The sequence below is a fragment of the Botrytis porri genome, assembly GCF_014898465.1.
Source record: "Botrytis porri strain MUCL 3234 chromosome Unknown BPOR_003, whole genome shotgun sequence".
Classification (NCBI taxonomy): Eukaryota; Fungi; Ascomycota; class Leotiomycetes; order Helotiales; family Sclerotiniaceae; genus Botrytis; species Botrytis porri.
Genome location: NW_024066077.1, coordinates 1,265,610 through 1,278,079, shown reverse-complemented (window position 1 = coordinate 1,278,079; position 12,470 = coordinate 1,265,610). Strand labels below are relative to the sequence as shown.

The 12,470-nt window shown below is 43.2% G+C and overlaps 4 protein-coding genes across 4 annotated transcripts; 1 reads left to right on the top strand and 3 right to left on the bottom strand.

Annotated features, from left to right (window-relative positions):
- Positions 1-2,134: 2,134 nt before the first annotated feature.
- EAF01_002441 (uncharacterized protein) lies at positions 2,135-4,810 on the top strand (the record flags this gene model as incomplete). Its single annotated transcript, XM_038910693.1, has 3 exons — positions 2,135-3,292; positions 3,342-3,916; positions 3,967-4,810. The coding sequence occupies 3 exons, from the start codon at positions 2,135-2,137 to the stop codon at positions 4,808-4,810; spliced, it is 2,577 nt and encodes an 858-aa protein (XP_038773615.1).
- A 1,537-nt stretch (positions 4,811-6,347) lies between these two features.
- On the bottom strand, positions 6,348-7,796 carry EAF01_002440 (uncharacterized protein; the record flags this gene model as incomplete). The annotated part of the gene is made up of 2 exons (XM_038910692.1): positions 6,348-7,493; positions 7,551-7,796. The coding sequence occupies 2 exons, from the start codon at positions 7,794-7,796 to the stop codon at positions 6,348-6,350; spliced, it is 1,392 nt and encodes a 463-aa protein (XP_038773614.1).
- Positions 7,797-8,235: 439 nt separating this feature from the next.
- EAF01_002439 (uncharacterized protein) lies at positions 8,236-10,330 on the bottom strand. Its single transcript, XM_038910691.1, has 2 exons — positions 10,118-10,330; positions 8,236-10,053 (listed from the first exon to the last, which is right to left on the bottom strand). Exons 1-2 carry the CDS (start codon positions 10,170-10,172, stop codon positions 8,462-8,464), a joined length of 1,647 nt encoding a protein of 548 aa, XP_038773613.1. The 5' UTR covers positions 10,173-10,330; the 3' UTR covers positions 8,236-8,461.
- Positions 10,331-11,083: 753 nt separating this feature from the next.
- EAF01_002438 (uncharacterized protein) lies at positions 11,084-11,614 on the bottom strand (the record flags this gene model as incomplete). Its single annotated transcript, XM_038910690.1, has 1 exon — positions 11,084-11,614. The coding sequence occupies one exon, from the start codon at positions 11,612-11,614 to the stop codon at positions 11,084-11,086; it is 531 nt and encodes a 176-aa protein (XP_038773612.1).
- Between the last annotated feature and the right edge of the window lie 856 nt (positions 11,615-12,470).

Genomic DNA, 12,470 nt, shown 5'->3' with positions numbered 1-12,470 from the left:
CGCAGGATCTGATAAAATAAAGATTGACTCGATGGTGAGAAATCGCGGAGGCTGGGTATCACAACATTCACTCACCTTCGGCCTCTTGTTCTATCAAATGCCTCGTTCTTCTTTTTTTCCTTTTTCATGGCAGAGCTCACCAAAACCCTTGGAAATCCCGGCATTAGCGGTAAAAGGCCTTGCATACAATTTGGACTGCTGCTTTGGAGATTGACTAGGTTGGCACAGATCAATTGGATCACACGAAGACACGGAGACACGAAGGACACGAAGTCGAGGAAGCTCATCCAGGGTTTTCGAGTTGTTGGGTTGAGGTTGGACCACCGTTAGTGTGAAGCAGTTCGTTGAAAAGCGGCATGAAGAAGTTGTATGTATGTAATTGTGGATGCCAATGAACCAAGCTAGTGTGCGAAACATGACTCTGGCATGTAGGTACCGGCGGAAGATGTCGAAATCGACAGCTGTTGTATGAGAGAGAGAATTGATGTAAGTACCTAGTAAGATCTTATCATGCATATGAAGCATGGAATCTGTGGAACTATTGAAACTTGAGTACCTCGCGCACCTCGACTCAATTTTGCTCAAGCACATTCATTCCCCACACGACGAGACTACCTAGTTAGTACCTACTACCACGATACTGTGAGGAAGTATGGAAGTACAAGTATGGAACAAGACATAGACTAGATCAAGTATAAGCAAAGTGGGATGTAAAGCCATGAAGATTTTGATGAGATGAGAGGGAAACTTTTGAACGTACAGCTCAAATGCAAATGCCTGCTGTCGTCGTACCCAGACCCTGAAACTGTAGATAGGAGGGAATGTAGCTATGTATATATACGTGTGTGTATCTTACTTCAGATGTCTTGAAGTGATGGCTACAGATCCAACTCTTGTTACCTGATAGGAGCATACCTATTCGAAAGCATACTTTAATTGATATATGGATTTGAGTTTGAGGGACCAATGACTCTAGGACTATCTTGGCTTACCTAGTTCACATACACGCTTGTAAGCCGCCCTCAAGAGAGACAGAAGATTGAATTTGATGATTACCTACTCGAGTACAGCGTATATAACTATGCGATATATATAGTTAGTCATATATAAGTTGGTTATATATAATTTTACATACTTACCTATGTATATCTAGCAGTCTACGCAGGTGCTGGCGAAGCTTGATATTACCTACGTCCAAATTAGATAAATGTATCTAGGTAGCTATTACAACATTTTGTTATCAAAATATTATTATTCATGAAACATCGTATGCAATAGTTATTAGTCCCTTTAGGTGGTCTCCTTCTCTTCCGTCCACAATGCGAATCGAAATCTGTGCCAAAAGTACACCGTCTGTAATCTGCACTCCCGTACTAGCTAGGGAATCCATCGAAAACCCATAACATCGTATAACTCCATTTTGTTTCTGATCTTCTCTCCTAATCCCACTAGCTGTCCTGATCCTATCCCAGAGGGCCCAAGGGCAAGGGGACTAATAAAAAGCGACCGACCGACAGACATACCTATCTATCTATCTATCTACCTACCAACCCACCACGTCTCGAGCACGCCCATCTCCCACTCCAAAGCTACTACCACGACCCTCCTTTTGAAGAACACCAACCTAGAACAACTGCGAAACATCAAAGAAGTCAAAACGTGAAGGATCACCATCAGATCAAACTTAAAGTCATTTGTCCATTTGCTTGTTTATTTAATACCGTCTCATTCCTCCTCACGGACAATTCACAAACGTCTCCTACAGTATTGCTCTTCTTTTCACCGTCTTGGACGTTACTCGCTGTTACGGTACATCCTTTGTGGCGAAGACAAATCATTGCGTCTTGCTTACTTTGCATCCATCGGCACTCCGTAGTAATAAGTAAGGCTTGATACCACCTAATCAACAACCTACTGAACTCACGAGTCCTTTGTCCCTTCAATTGAACACTTTATTGTTACACGTCCAATAATTTATTTGACATTATTAGTCGAGAGTGGAAAGAGAAAAAAAGAAGAAGAGTATCACCCATGCGACACCGTTAAGAGATTCCGTTTGATTATAATTACTCTCGGGGTGTGAAGGGATTTGATCATCAATTCAGCGTCGAAACTCGCGACGTTATAACACGACATGAAATTACACACACTCATCGGCCTATTTGGTCTGGGGGTTCTGGCAAATGCTGTAAATTTACGCCCACGAAATTACGATGCTCAAGATTACTATGTCCTACACCTTGATTCTACCGCAGATCCAGTACAAGTCGCAGGGAGACTGGGCTTATCTCACGATGGCCAACTGGGAGAATTGGAGGATCACCACGTTTTCTCAACACACAAGCAAGATGAAGATGTTGTACATACAGCTTTGAAGATGCGGAAGAGGCGGAAGCGAGAGCTGGGCGACTTTGATATTCTGGATACCGTGAAGTATGCCCAAAAACAAAAGTTGAAGGCTAGAATGGAGAAGAGAGGCTTAATGCGGTCCGCGCCTGAAGGATACGCAGTCGATAAACGACAAGAGACCACACCGCCGGTCGATGCTGCGATTGCGAAACAACAAGCCGTTCAAAAGGCATTGGGGATTCAAGATCCAATATTCAAAGATCAATGGCATTTGTATAATCCAGTACAAGTCGGACACGATGTGAATGTTACCGACGTATGGATGCAGAATATCACTGGCACAGGCTCCATTGTTGCCATCGTAGATGATGGGTTAGACATGTACAGCAATGATTTGAAGGCCAATTACTACGCCGAAGGCTCATACGATTTCAACGAGAATACTCTGGAGCCAAAACCTCGATTATCGGATGACAAGCACGGTACACGATGTGCTGGTGAAGTCTCCGCTGTCAAAAACAATGTTTGTGGTGTCGGAGTTGCCTACGATTCGAAAATTGCTGGAATTCGTATTTTATCCAAGATGATTACAGATGCCGATGAAGCCGTCGCCATGAATTACGCATATCAGCACAATCAGATTTATTCTTGCTCGTGGGGCCCTCCTGATGATGGAAAGTCGATGGATGCTCCAGGTATACTCATCAAGAGGGCTATGGTAAACGCAGTCCAGAAAGGACGTGGTGGATTGGGATCAATTTATGTGTTCGCATCTGGAAATGGCGCTGCGAATGAAGACAATTGTAATTTTGATGGTTATACCAACAGTATATACAGTATCACAGTTGGAGCGATCGATAGAAAGGGTCTACACCCGTATTATTCTGAGAAGTGTTCTGCTCAGCTTGTAGTGACATACAGTAGTGGAAGTGGAGATTCAATTGTAGGTGTTACTCCCAATTTACATAGAACAAAGACTAACCATGCTATAGCACACAACCGATGTTGGTGCAAACGCTTGTTCTGATGCACATGGTGGTACTTCCGCTGCTGCACCTCTAGCAGCCGGAATTTTTGCCTTAGTTTTGCAAATCCGACCAGATCTCAGCTGGAGAGATATGCAATACCTCGTCATGTCAACTGCTTTGCCGGTTGATCTTGATACTGGTGAATGGCAAACAACAACCATTGGAAAGAAATTCAGTCATACTTTTGGATACGGAAAGATTGATACCTGGGCCACAATCGAAGCCGCAAAAGATTTCAAGAATGTTAAGCCTCAAGCTTGGTTCTATTCTCCTTGGATTCATGTCAATCAAGCCATTCCTCAAGGAGATGACGGTATCTCAGTTTCCTTTGAAGTTACCAAGGAAATGCTACAAGAAGCAAATCTAGAGAGATTGGAGCATGTCCAAGTTACAATGAATATTGCACACACTAAGCGAGGAGATTTGAGCGTCGACTTGGTCAGTCCAGACAAGCTAGTTAGCCATCTTTCTGCGTCACGACGTTATGATTCTGAGCCCGAGGGATATGACGATTGGACTTTCATGTCTGTCGTTCACTGGTGAATATGATCCAAGACCAATTTGTAACATTTTACTAATAAGTGCATAGGGGTGAATCTGGTATTGGAACTTGGACCATCACTGTCAGGGATGCTTTAGTCAACGAACATAACGGAACTTTCACGGATTGGCATCTCAAATTATGGGGAGAGTCTATCGATGCCGAAAAAGCACTCGTATTCCCAATGCCTACAGAACATGACGATGATAATCACGCCGAAATTGCCACTACTACCATTGCCGGAGTCACATCAGCTGCAACAGCAGCTCCAACCAACCCCGCAGCCCCAACCAGTGAACTTCCAAGTATTCCATCTGACCACCCCGATAGACCTATCAACGCCAAACCGTCAGGTACAGAAGATGAGCTAACCTCTCCTACCTCCACTGCACCCGCAGAATCAGAGACTACCACTCCCTCAACATGGATTCCTTCTTTCCTCCCCACATTTGGTGTCTCTTCCAAAACCCAAATCTGGATCTACGGTGCTTTGGGTCTCATCGCTGCTTTCTGCGCAGGTCTAGGTGTATACCTCTACATGGCGCGCCGCAAGCGTCTTCGCAACAACCCAAGAGATGAATGGGAATTTGATCTCCTCGAGGATGATGAAGCGGAAGCATTAGCTGGTAATACTGAAATGAGTATGAAGAAGGGAGGAAAGAGGAGAGCGGGTGAGCTTTATGATGCATTTGCTGCGGGCAGTGATGATGAAGATGATGAGTACAGAGATGGGGGTGATGAAAGAGAAAAGAAACTGTATGAGGATGATGGGGAGAGCGAGGCAACGGGTAGCGGAAGTGGACAGCATGTTGTTGGAGATGATGATGACGATAATAGTGATGATGAGAGCGTGGTCAATGTGAAGGATGAGAAAAAACCGTTGAATAAGTGATGGAGTTGTTATATAGGTTGTGGGTGGCAAGCAGTATTGTTATAGGAAATTCGGCATGGAGATAGAGAATTGAAATGATATGAAATGGATTGGAAGGCCTACTTTTTGAATATCAGAAAAAGAATAACAGAACTGAATTGAACGAGTGGTAATTGAGAGTTGAGAGAAAAGCGGGTGATGAGTCGATGATAGTTATGGTATGCATCCATGCATAGGTCATAGTTGGCGTCTTGTTTTTATGGGATCGATTGATGCTGGATGGCTGGATATGTATCTTCTTGTAAAAGAGATATAGCATGGGTGAGATATGATAGGATAATACAATACAATACAATGCTGAATGCTGAATGCAATGTTGGATTGAATGCTTGTTAAGTGCCATTCTTCTTTGTATATCTCGATATCTAACCTACCTATCTATTAGATACTGAGTATTTATCTCAACATCTAAGTTGTAATCATGCTCGTTGGACTGTATTGTATAGTGAAACTGTTTGTTGTGATGTAGTGTGATGTGGTATGATATGACGGGATGTGATATTGGATTTTGAGTACTAGGAGGAGGATATGGGGCTGCAGGTGATTAATCACTAGTAGATGGGTGTGGCAAATAGGCGTGCAAACTCGTGGAATATCTAACGAGATGTTTATGAATTAGTTAGTTAGCTAGATGAGTACTGATATAAATCAATAAAATAGATGCATAGTGATGTAGGTACTAGGTATGTACTGTACGAACCCCAGTCTCACAACTCCGGGTGCGAGGGTGGAATGGTTTGGAATAGCGTTACTTTACTTCATATCTAATCTGGTTTCCTCACTTGGTCCACGGATAAATGAAGGAGGGGGAATAGTAGTATATCTAGATCTTGTTTTCTGATCTATAACGAATTCATCCATGAAATCCCAGAGTAAAGACTATTTATTACCCACCCAACCCGCTCAAATTCCAAACCCATCATCCAATAACCACCCCCTATTTCAAAATACCTATCTACCCACCTACCTATCCACCTACTACATATCACCATCGTCCAATCAAAACATTACCCAAATCTCAAATCTCAGTTCTCAAATCCTCCAGAGTCCAGAGTCCAGACTCTCAGAATTTCACAATCCAAACCTCATCAAGTCACGAATATGCGTCAAATGAGTGTATGTATGTATATATCATTATTCTCATCTACCTAAACGCATAATGTAAACCCGCCGCCATTCAAAACTATAACCATAAGCCTACCCATCAACCCATCACCCCATCCCATCCCCATCCCCATCCCATCATCTCCATTCTTCTCCATGATAAGAATCGCGTGCTCCGGAACCATTAAACGCCTAGGTAGGTACTTTCTTGCGATCAATTAATCAATCGATCAATTCGGAAATCTAGTCCCATCAAATGAGATAAGACAAGACAAGACAAGACAAGACAAACAGTCATCCATCTACTTTCTTCCTGTTGCATTACCCTATTGCATTACTTCTTTATTTCCCCCTTCAATTTCTTCCCTTATTTCGACATCTCTCTACTCCCACCCTAAGCCTCCACCTCCCCAACCACCAAATCACCCCCCATCTCCTTAATATAACCCTCCCAAATCCTCGCTACCCCATCATAAAACTCCCTATGTACATCCGCCAAAGCCCCCAGTTGACTCCTAAACTCCACCCTCTTAATCCTTTCAAAATCCGCCACTTCTCTTACAACCTCCTCATCGAAAGCTTCCGTCGTTTTCTTCGCATCTTCTACTTCCTTTGTCAATTCCTCTATCCTCAATTCCAATCTTCGTAATCTTTCTCTGCGAGATTGTTCATGATCAACTCCTCTCACATCTTCAATTTTCGAGCGAATAAACCCGCCTGCTCCAGTCAGGGCTCCAGAACCATGAGATGAGGCTAGCTGATCCCGGTCATTGGTGGATTTTGCAAGATATTCAGTTAATTGTTCAAAATCGAGTTGTTTCTGTTCGCGAGTTTTTAATAAATTCTTGACCGCCGTGCTATAAGCCTGCATGTCCCTCAAACTTCCAAGATAATTTTGATCTGTATGGTCCTTCAATGTTTTAATTCCCGCACTGGTATCTTCTACACTAGCGCTGAATCCGTGAATACTGGTTTCAATTCCGGGCTCAAGGTTGATTAACCGTTGAAACTGTTCGGCGAGATCTTTATAATCCGTCTCCAAATCGCCTTCACGACGAGCTACTCGAGCAACAATTTTTTCAATGTGCCCGAGATCTTCGTCCAATTTGTCGGACTTTCCTTTGACTTCTATGAACCGTTGATCGGGTTTATGGACTTTGGTAAAGGCATTTATAAATGTGTCCGTGAAGTTGTCAAAGACTCCTGCAGCTTGTTCATCTCGAGAAGCGCCTCGAGAAGGGCGCGACCTCATTGTCGCATTCCAGTCCGAACTTTCCAGGAAGATTATCAAAAGGGCGCTACGACGGAGAACAGGGTGAAGAGTGAGCCGGGTGAGGAAACGTGCGAGAGAGTTGGCTCGCCTTTGCATGAAATCGACTCCAAATCGATCGCCTCGGACATATTCCATCTTATGCTTGTCTGGTAGAGGAGGAACAGCACATGCCGGATATTCCCTAAAAAGCGTATTGTATAGAAACACAAAATCCGTAAATCGTCTTCGAACCGTCGTCGTAGGCTTTTGAAAAGAAGGAAACGTAGTCTACATATCAAATCAGTAAATCGTCCTGCGCCCCTCGATATTTCCGTAAAGACGAACATGCGTAGTAACAAGATACGAAACAAATGCATCTTTAGTCCCATCGTTCTCCTTGATAGGTGACCCAACGGTACACTCTAGAACCCCTTCTCCGACGCCCGCTAGATCAAGAGCATCTGCATTTGGGCCAGCTTGTATTTCACCACTTTTCATGTGGGTGTCTGGTCCTTCGCCTTCATCATCACTTTGCGAATGCCCTCTCTGATTATTCTGCCATTCGATATTGGCGAAATCGTCGTGGTCCATCTTCGCAGTTGAAGTGCGCGGGGCAATCGGAGCTTGTTTTCGTGGGTTGGGTAGGGTAGGGAAGCTTGGTTTCGTAGAAGGCTTGTTGCTATACAAATGGTTTCGATGAACTATGCTCAAATAAACTTTTGTGTATTATGGATTGATGATATTGATGAGTTGTAATACGAATTTTGTCTTAATTTGTACTCAAAAGGTGGTGAGAATAATTGTAGTGAATTATTTTTGGGGGGATTTCCTATGCAATAATCATGGAAGCTTTGTCAAAGAGAGGCGCGGACCGATGTCATCCATCAATGGGAGCGCTTGGCGTTTTCACAGTGGTCAAGAACTCACGACTCTCACAAGCATAGCTTTTAGTTCAGAGTATATTATACGAAGACTATCACCTACCTAGGCAGACCAAAGTAGGTAACCCATAAAGGTAAATTGAATGGGGTTATTAAAAAAAAAACTAAAAGACTTGGTATTGATTGATATTTTAATACTGCGCTGTGCTGCTGTGTATTCTGATGCACAATCATAGCAATCAGTGTCTATAACTGTAAAATTCTATCGCATTCCCATCCAATCCATTTAATCCATGCGTAAACCAGATCCAGTAATGCTATAGCTTTTATAACAACAAGTGAGAAGAATGTTCAAATATACACATCAGATTAAGCTTATGGCTTTTCTTTTCTTGCCTTGCTATCTTCCTGCTTTAATAGTTCTCCATCTTTCTCGGCAGCAATTGCCTCACTCACTTGATCCATCTCTACTCCATCTTTGGCCTCCATACGTCTCTCTTCCTTTTCATCAATATCTTCGTTATCTTGAGGAGTGGCTCTGCCTTCCCCGGTGTTCTCCTCGTTTTGCTCGTTTTCTTCCTCGATGAGCTCTTGTTGCTCCTTCAAGACCTCGAGACGTTGTTTGTTAGTGGCAGCACCCTCTGCATTGTGAACTTCAAGCTCAATCTCATGGAACAGCTCCTCTGGAATGGATGATAGAACACCAGTGAGTGCATCGATTTGGGTTGAAAATTCAGCCTCCTTGCCTTGAGCATACATGAAAGCGTTGCTCAATACCAATAATGTAGAGGGAACTCCATGCTTGAGTCTCAATTCTAACCAGGCTTGAAGATCATCGCGAAGACGACCAGGAGACATTCCATGAGTCCTGATACCACGGTTGAGACAAGCAACCTGAAGTTCTGGGACAGACAAACTTTCTACACCTTCAAAGCTGATAGCACGATCGTCTCTCTTGATTTGTCTCATACGATGACGAATCTGATAACGAAGCATGGTATCGGTACCAAAAGTGTTAAGGTTCATGTATCTACACATACCAACGAGTTGGGGGCGAGACAAGTTGTCCAAAGTAAGATCGTCCTTGAATATCTGGCAAACCTTGATAACTTCCGAAGCACTGGGTGTTTCACCAGTGGCTCTAACTTTGCGGAAAAATTGAGCAAATTCTTCAATGTGAGCATTTGCTGTACTCAATGGTAGTCCGGTCTCTTTCAAGGTACTTCGCAAGAAATTGCTGACATCCTTTCTAGTTGCACGAAGTGAAGATACTTTAGCATCTTTTGATTTCTGTGCCTCGTATGTGCTTGGAAGCATGTTGGGGAATAGCTTGAGAGCAATTGGGAGGAGAAGTTCTGCGAATGGCACAAGAACAAATACAGAAAATGGCACTAATCGTGCCATATCTTGGACTGTTCTTCGTAGTTGCCTGTGCTCTCTGCGACTGAGCTCATATCCTGCAGCCATCTTCAATGCTAAACGTGAACTAATCTTAATTTCCGTTCCCAGCAATTTCGTACCATCCCAATAATGTGCAGCCTCCTTCTTTATCTTTTGTCCGAGTGTCAACTTTTTCTCTGCTTTCTCGCCATCAGGTTTTTCGACTGACTTTCCAGTTGAGCCAGCCAGTTCCGAAAGTGTCAAACCTTCAGAAGCATCGGTTTTTGGTACTCCAGTGGCTTCATTGCTTGGAATGGGGTCTATTTCATGTATGCCGGCTTGCTTCGCAGCAGCTTTTGACGTCGCATTGGAGCTAATTGGAGTCTCTTTGATTGGTTTTCTGGCTTGTTCGGCATTGAAACCTGGTGGTGGTGCACTATTTGTCCCTCCTGATGTATGAGTATCTGTCGTTACACCCCTTCGTGGAATTAGAATAGCTAGTGCTGGCATCTGTGATGGAAGGGTTCGAGCATTACGACGTAAATATGCTGCTGTGGGACTGAGAGAAGATCGTTGAAGAGCACGAGCTAGAAGTGGCGGTTAGTACTTTATTGAATCTCCATTTACAGGATGGAATGAATGTGAACAAACCTCCTATGAATGATGTTTGCGCCGCACTGCGGACAATTCTCGATGAAGCGCTCATTCTTATGGTGAATTCCCTTAGGAATGATGTGACAATAAAAGGTTTAAACAGAGTATAGGAATCGTAGTATTACACAATTTTTTAATGGAGAGAATGAATGAGGTATTTCGTAATGAGAAATCATAGAAAGAAGTTGTTTTTGATATGAACGAATTGTTCTAAAATGCCTTCAACGACGGATACGGATCAAGCAATGATTCTTCTGGAATTCGCCGTAGAATATCACGTGTTGATAGATTTCCAAAGCTAATGGGCTAGCGCGAACTGATAGGGGTGCGGGACGGAGCGGACTTAAGCATAGTGAAATGTTCTAGAAGAACGTGGCACGAATACGGTAGTAGATGTCTTCTTAGCCAAGTTTATGTAGGGCCTTGCGTTGTACAAAGAGTACAGATAGCCATCGAGCTAACTACTATAACATATCAACAATCTAATAAATAGTTTCTATGTACTCGTACGGTATGCATATTAAAAGTAGTTGTTCATGGATATTAAAACGGTACCAGACTAGGTGTCTTGGTTAGATAAACGGTGGTGGATCCGACTCTTCCCTGCGAACATTCGAAAACAGCTGCATATATACAGCACAACCAAATCCGCAATGTCTCAAATACTATAGCCATTATTCTCATCTAGTACTTCTCAGACAGTTCAAGTAGTTGCTATTGTTGTTAAGGTCTTGCTTTCTTTGCTCAGTTCTTAGCCTGTTCGGAGTCTTGTTTGTAATTGGTAACGTGTCGGAAGTGAAGAAGCGGGATTCGTTTCCTGTATACTTTGCAGTGCATCAACAAAAGAATGTGCTTGGAGCTCTGATGCAGTTGAGAACAAAATTCAATTCAGAATTCGATTCTTATGCTATCTTTAACAAAGCAGATCCATTGATCTGTGGTCAAGCTACCGATGATCAAACCCTACAAACCTCGACGACAATGCACATGATCGACAGCAATACTTCCAAGATCTACCCCCTTCCCCATGTTATCAAGCGAACTTTTCTCAACATGCCCCCCCTCTGAAATCCGGTCCATAGATACGTGACATCGACTTGGAATATTTACTCTCCGCGCCCAAACTCTTTTCCGAGTTTTCATGATCCTGACTTTTGATTCACAATCATAGATACGTGTTTGCTCGAAGAACACATAAGCAGCATTATAAGCAGGACTCTGATTGCCGTGTGGATCTTTCTGCTTCATGGAATTGTCAAGGGTTTTCGTAAGGACTCGTCTGCCATCTGGAAATGTTTTGGCGCTTTCACGACAGAATGCAGATTCGTTAGGTGAAACATCTCGAAAGAACGCCTTGATTTCCTTGCGGATTTCGTGGCACGAGTCGTAGATAGGAACTGATCCTGTGTCGTCTCCTCCGAGTTCAATACGCGAGACATCATACGGTCCTGCCGCCTTACTGAGTCTTTTCTTCTTCGCAGGAGATGAGTGCATGGCAGTTCGTGGTGAAGGGGTGGGATTCAATGGTGATGAAACGGAATATGGTAGTCAAAGAGGGAATGTTAGGACTGGCGTCATGGGCTTTTTTAGGCCAATACTATCAGCTTCACGTCAAACCAGCGAGCAAGGTAATATGGTCTTCAAGAATGCAACTGCATTGTAGTAAACATTACTTCCACTTCCTTCGTCATGACCACTCTTGCTTGTGAACGTACGATAACTTTTACTACTGACACCGATCGCTTTTTGAAAATTTGTGACATTCATCTCACCCGAGTTGATAAGATTTCGAATCTCCTGACGAACTTGGTTGAGTCTAAGTCGACTACTGAATGGTGTTTATCATCATCGTCGATCTCAATGAGAGGTTGGAAATCATCAATCTCTGTCGCTTTGCGTTTGCTCGTCATCATCTGATGCTTGTATGGTTAGCAGAGAAGTCGAAGCTCTGGAATCAATGAATTATTGTACCTTGGCATATTATACGGTATCGCGCCCTTAATATTACAAGTCCTTGAGCGAGAATCACAGAGCAAACGTCGTTGGATTGGAAGAGATACCATTATCATTATTAGTAGAGGTACAAGTACAAAAATGACTCGCAAGAACTCTACTGCACGCAGCCTCTGTTGGTGTCTTCTGTTTTTCCAGCCGGGGAAGCCTACCAAATAGGAAAATTGCAGATTCAGACTTCTACGCCATCCTGATTTGATTTGAACAGATACCCCAGGCTACGACAAAAACAGATTCACATACACGCTCAAAGAACACCAAGTAAATTAGACACTCTTCTTCAGATATTAATGTTGCGTAGGTACAGTGTTCTACCTGTCAGCCTAAAGGCATGGAC

Bases quoted from the DNA above. Each gene is read 5' to 3' on its own strand.
- EAF01_002439 (XM_038910691.1), bottom strand. From the start codon at position 10,172: ATGAGCGCTTCATCGAGAATTGTCCGCAGTGCGGCGCAAACATCATTC. The intron at 10,054-10,117 runs GTTTGTTCACAT...CGCCACTTCTAG, and splicing joins GCAAACATCATTCATAGGAG to CTCGTGCTCTTCAACGATCT.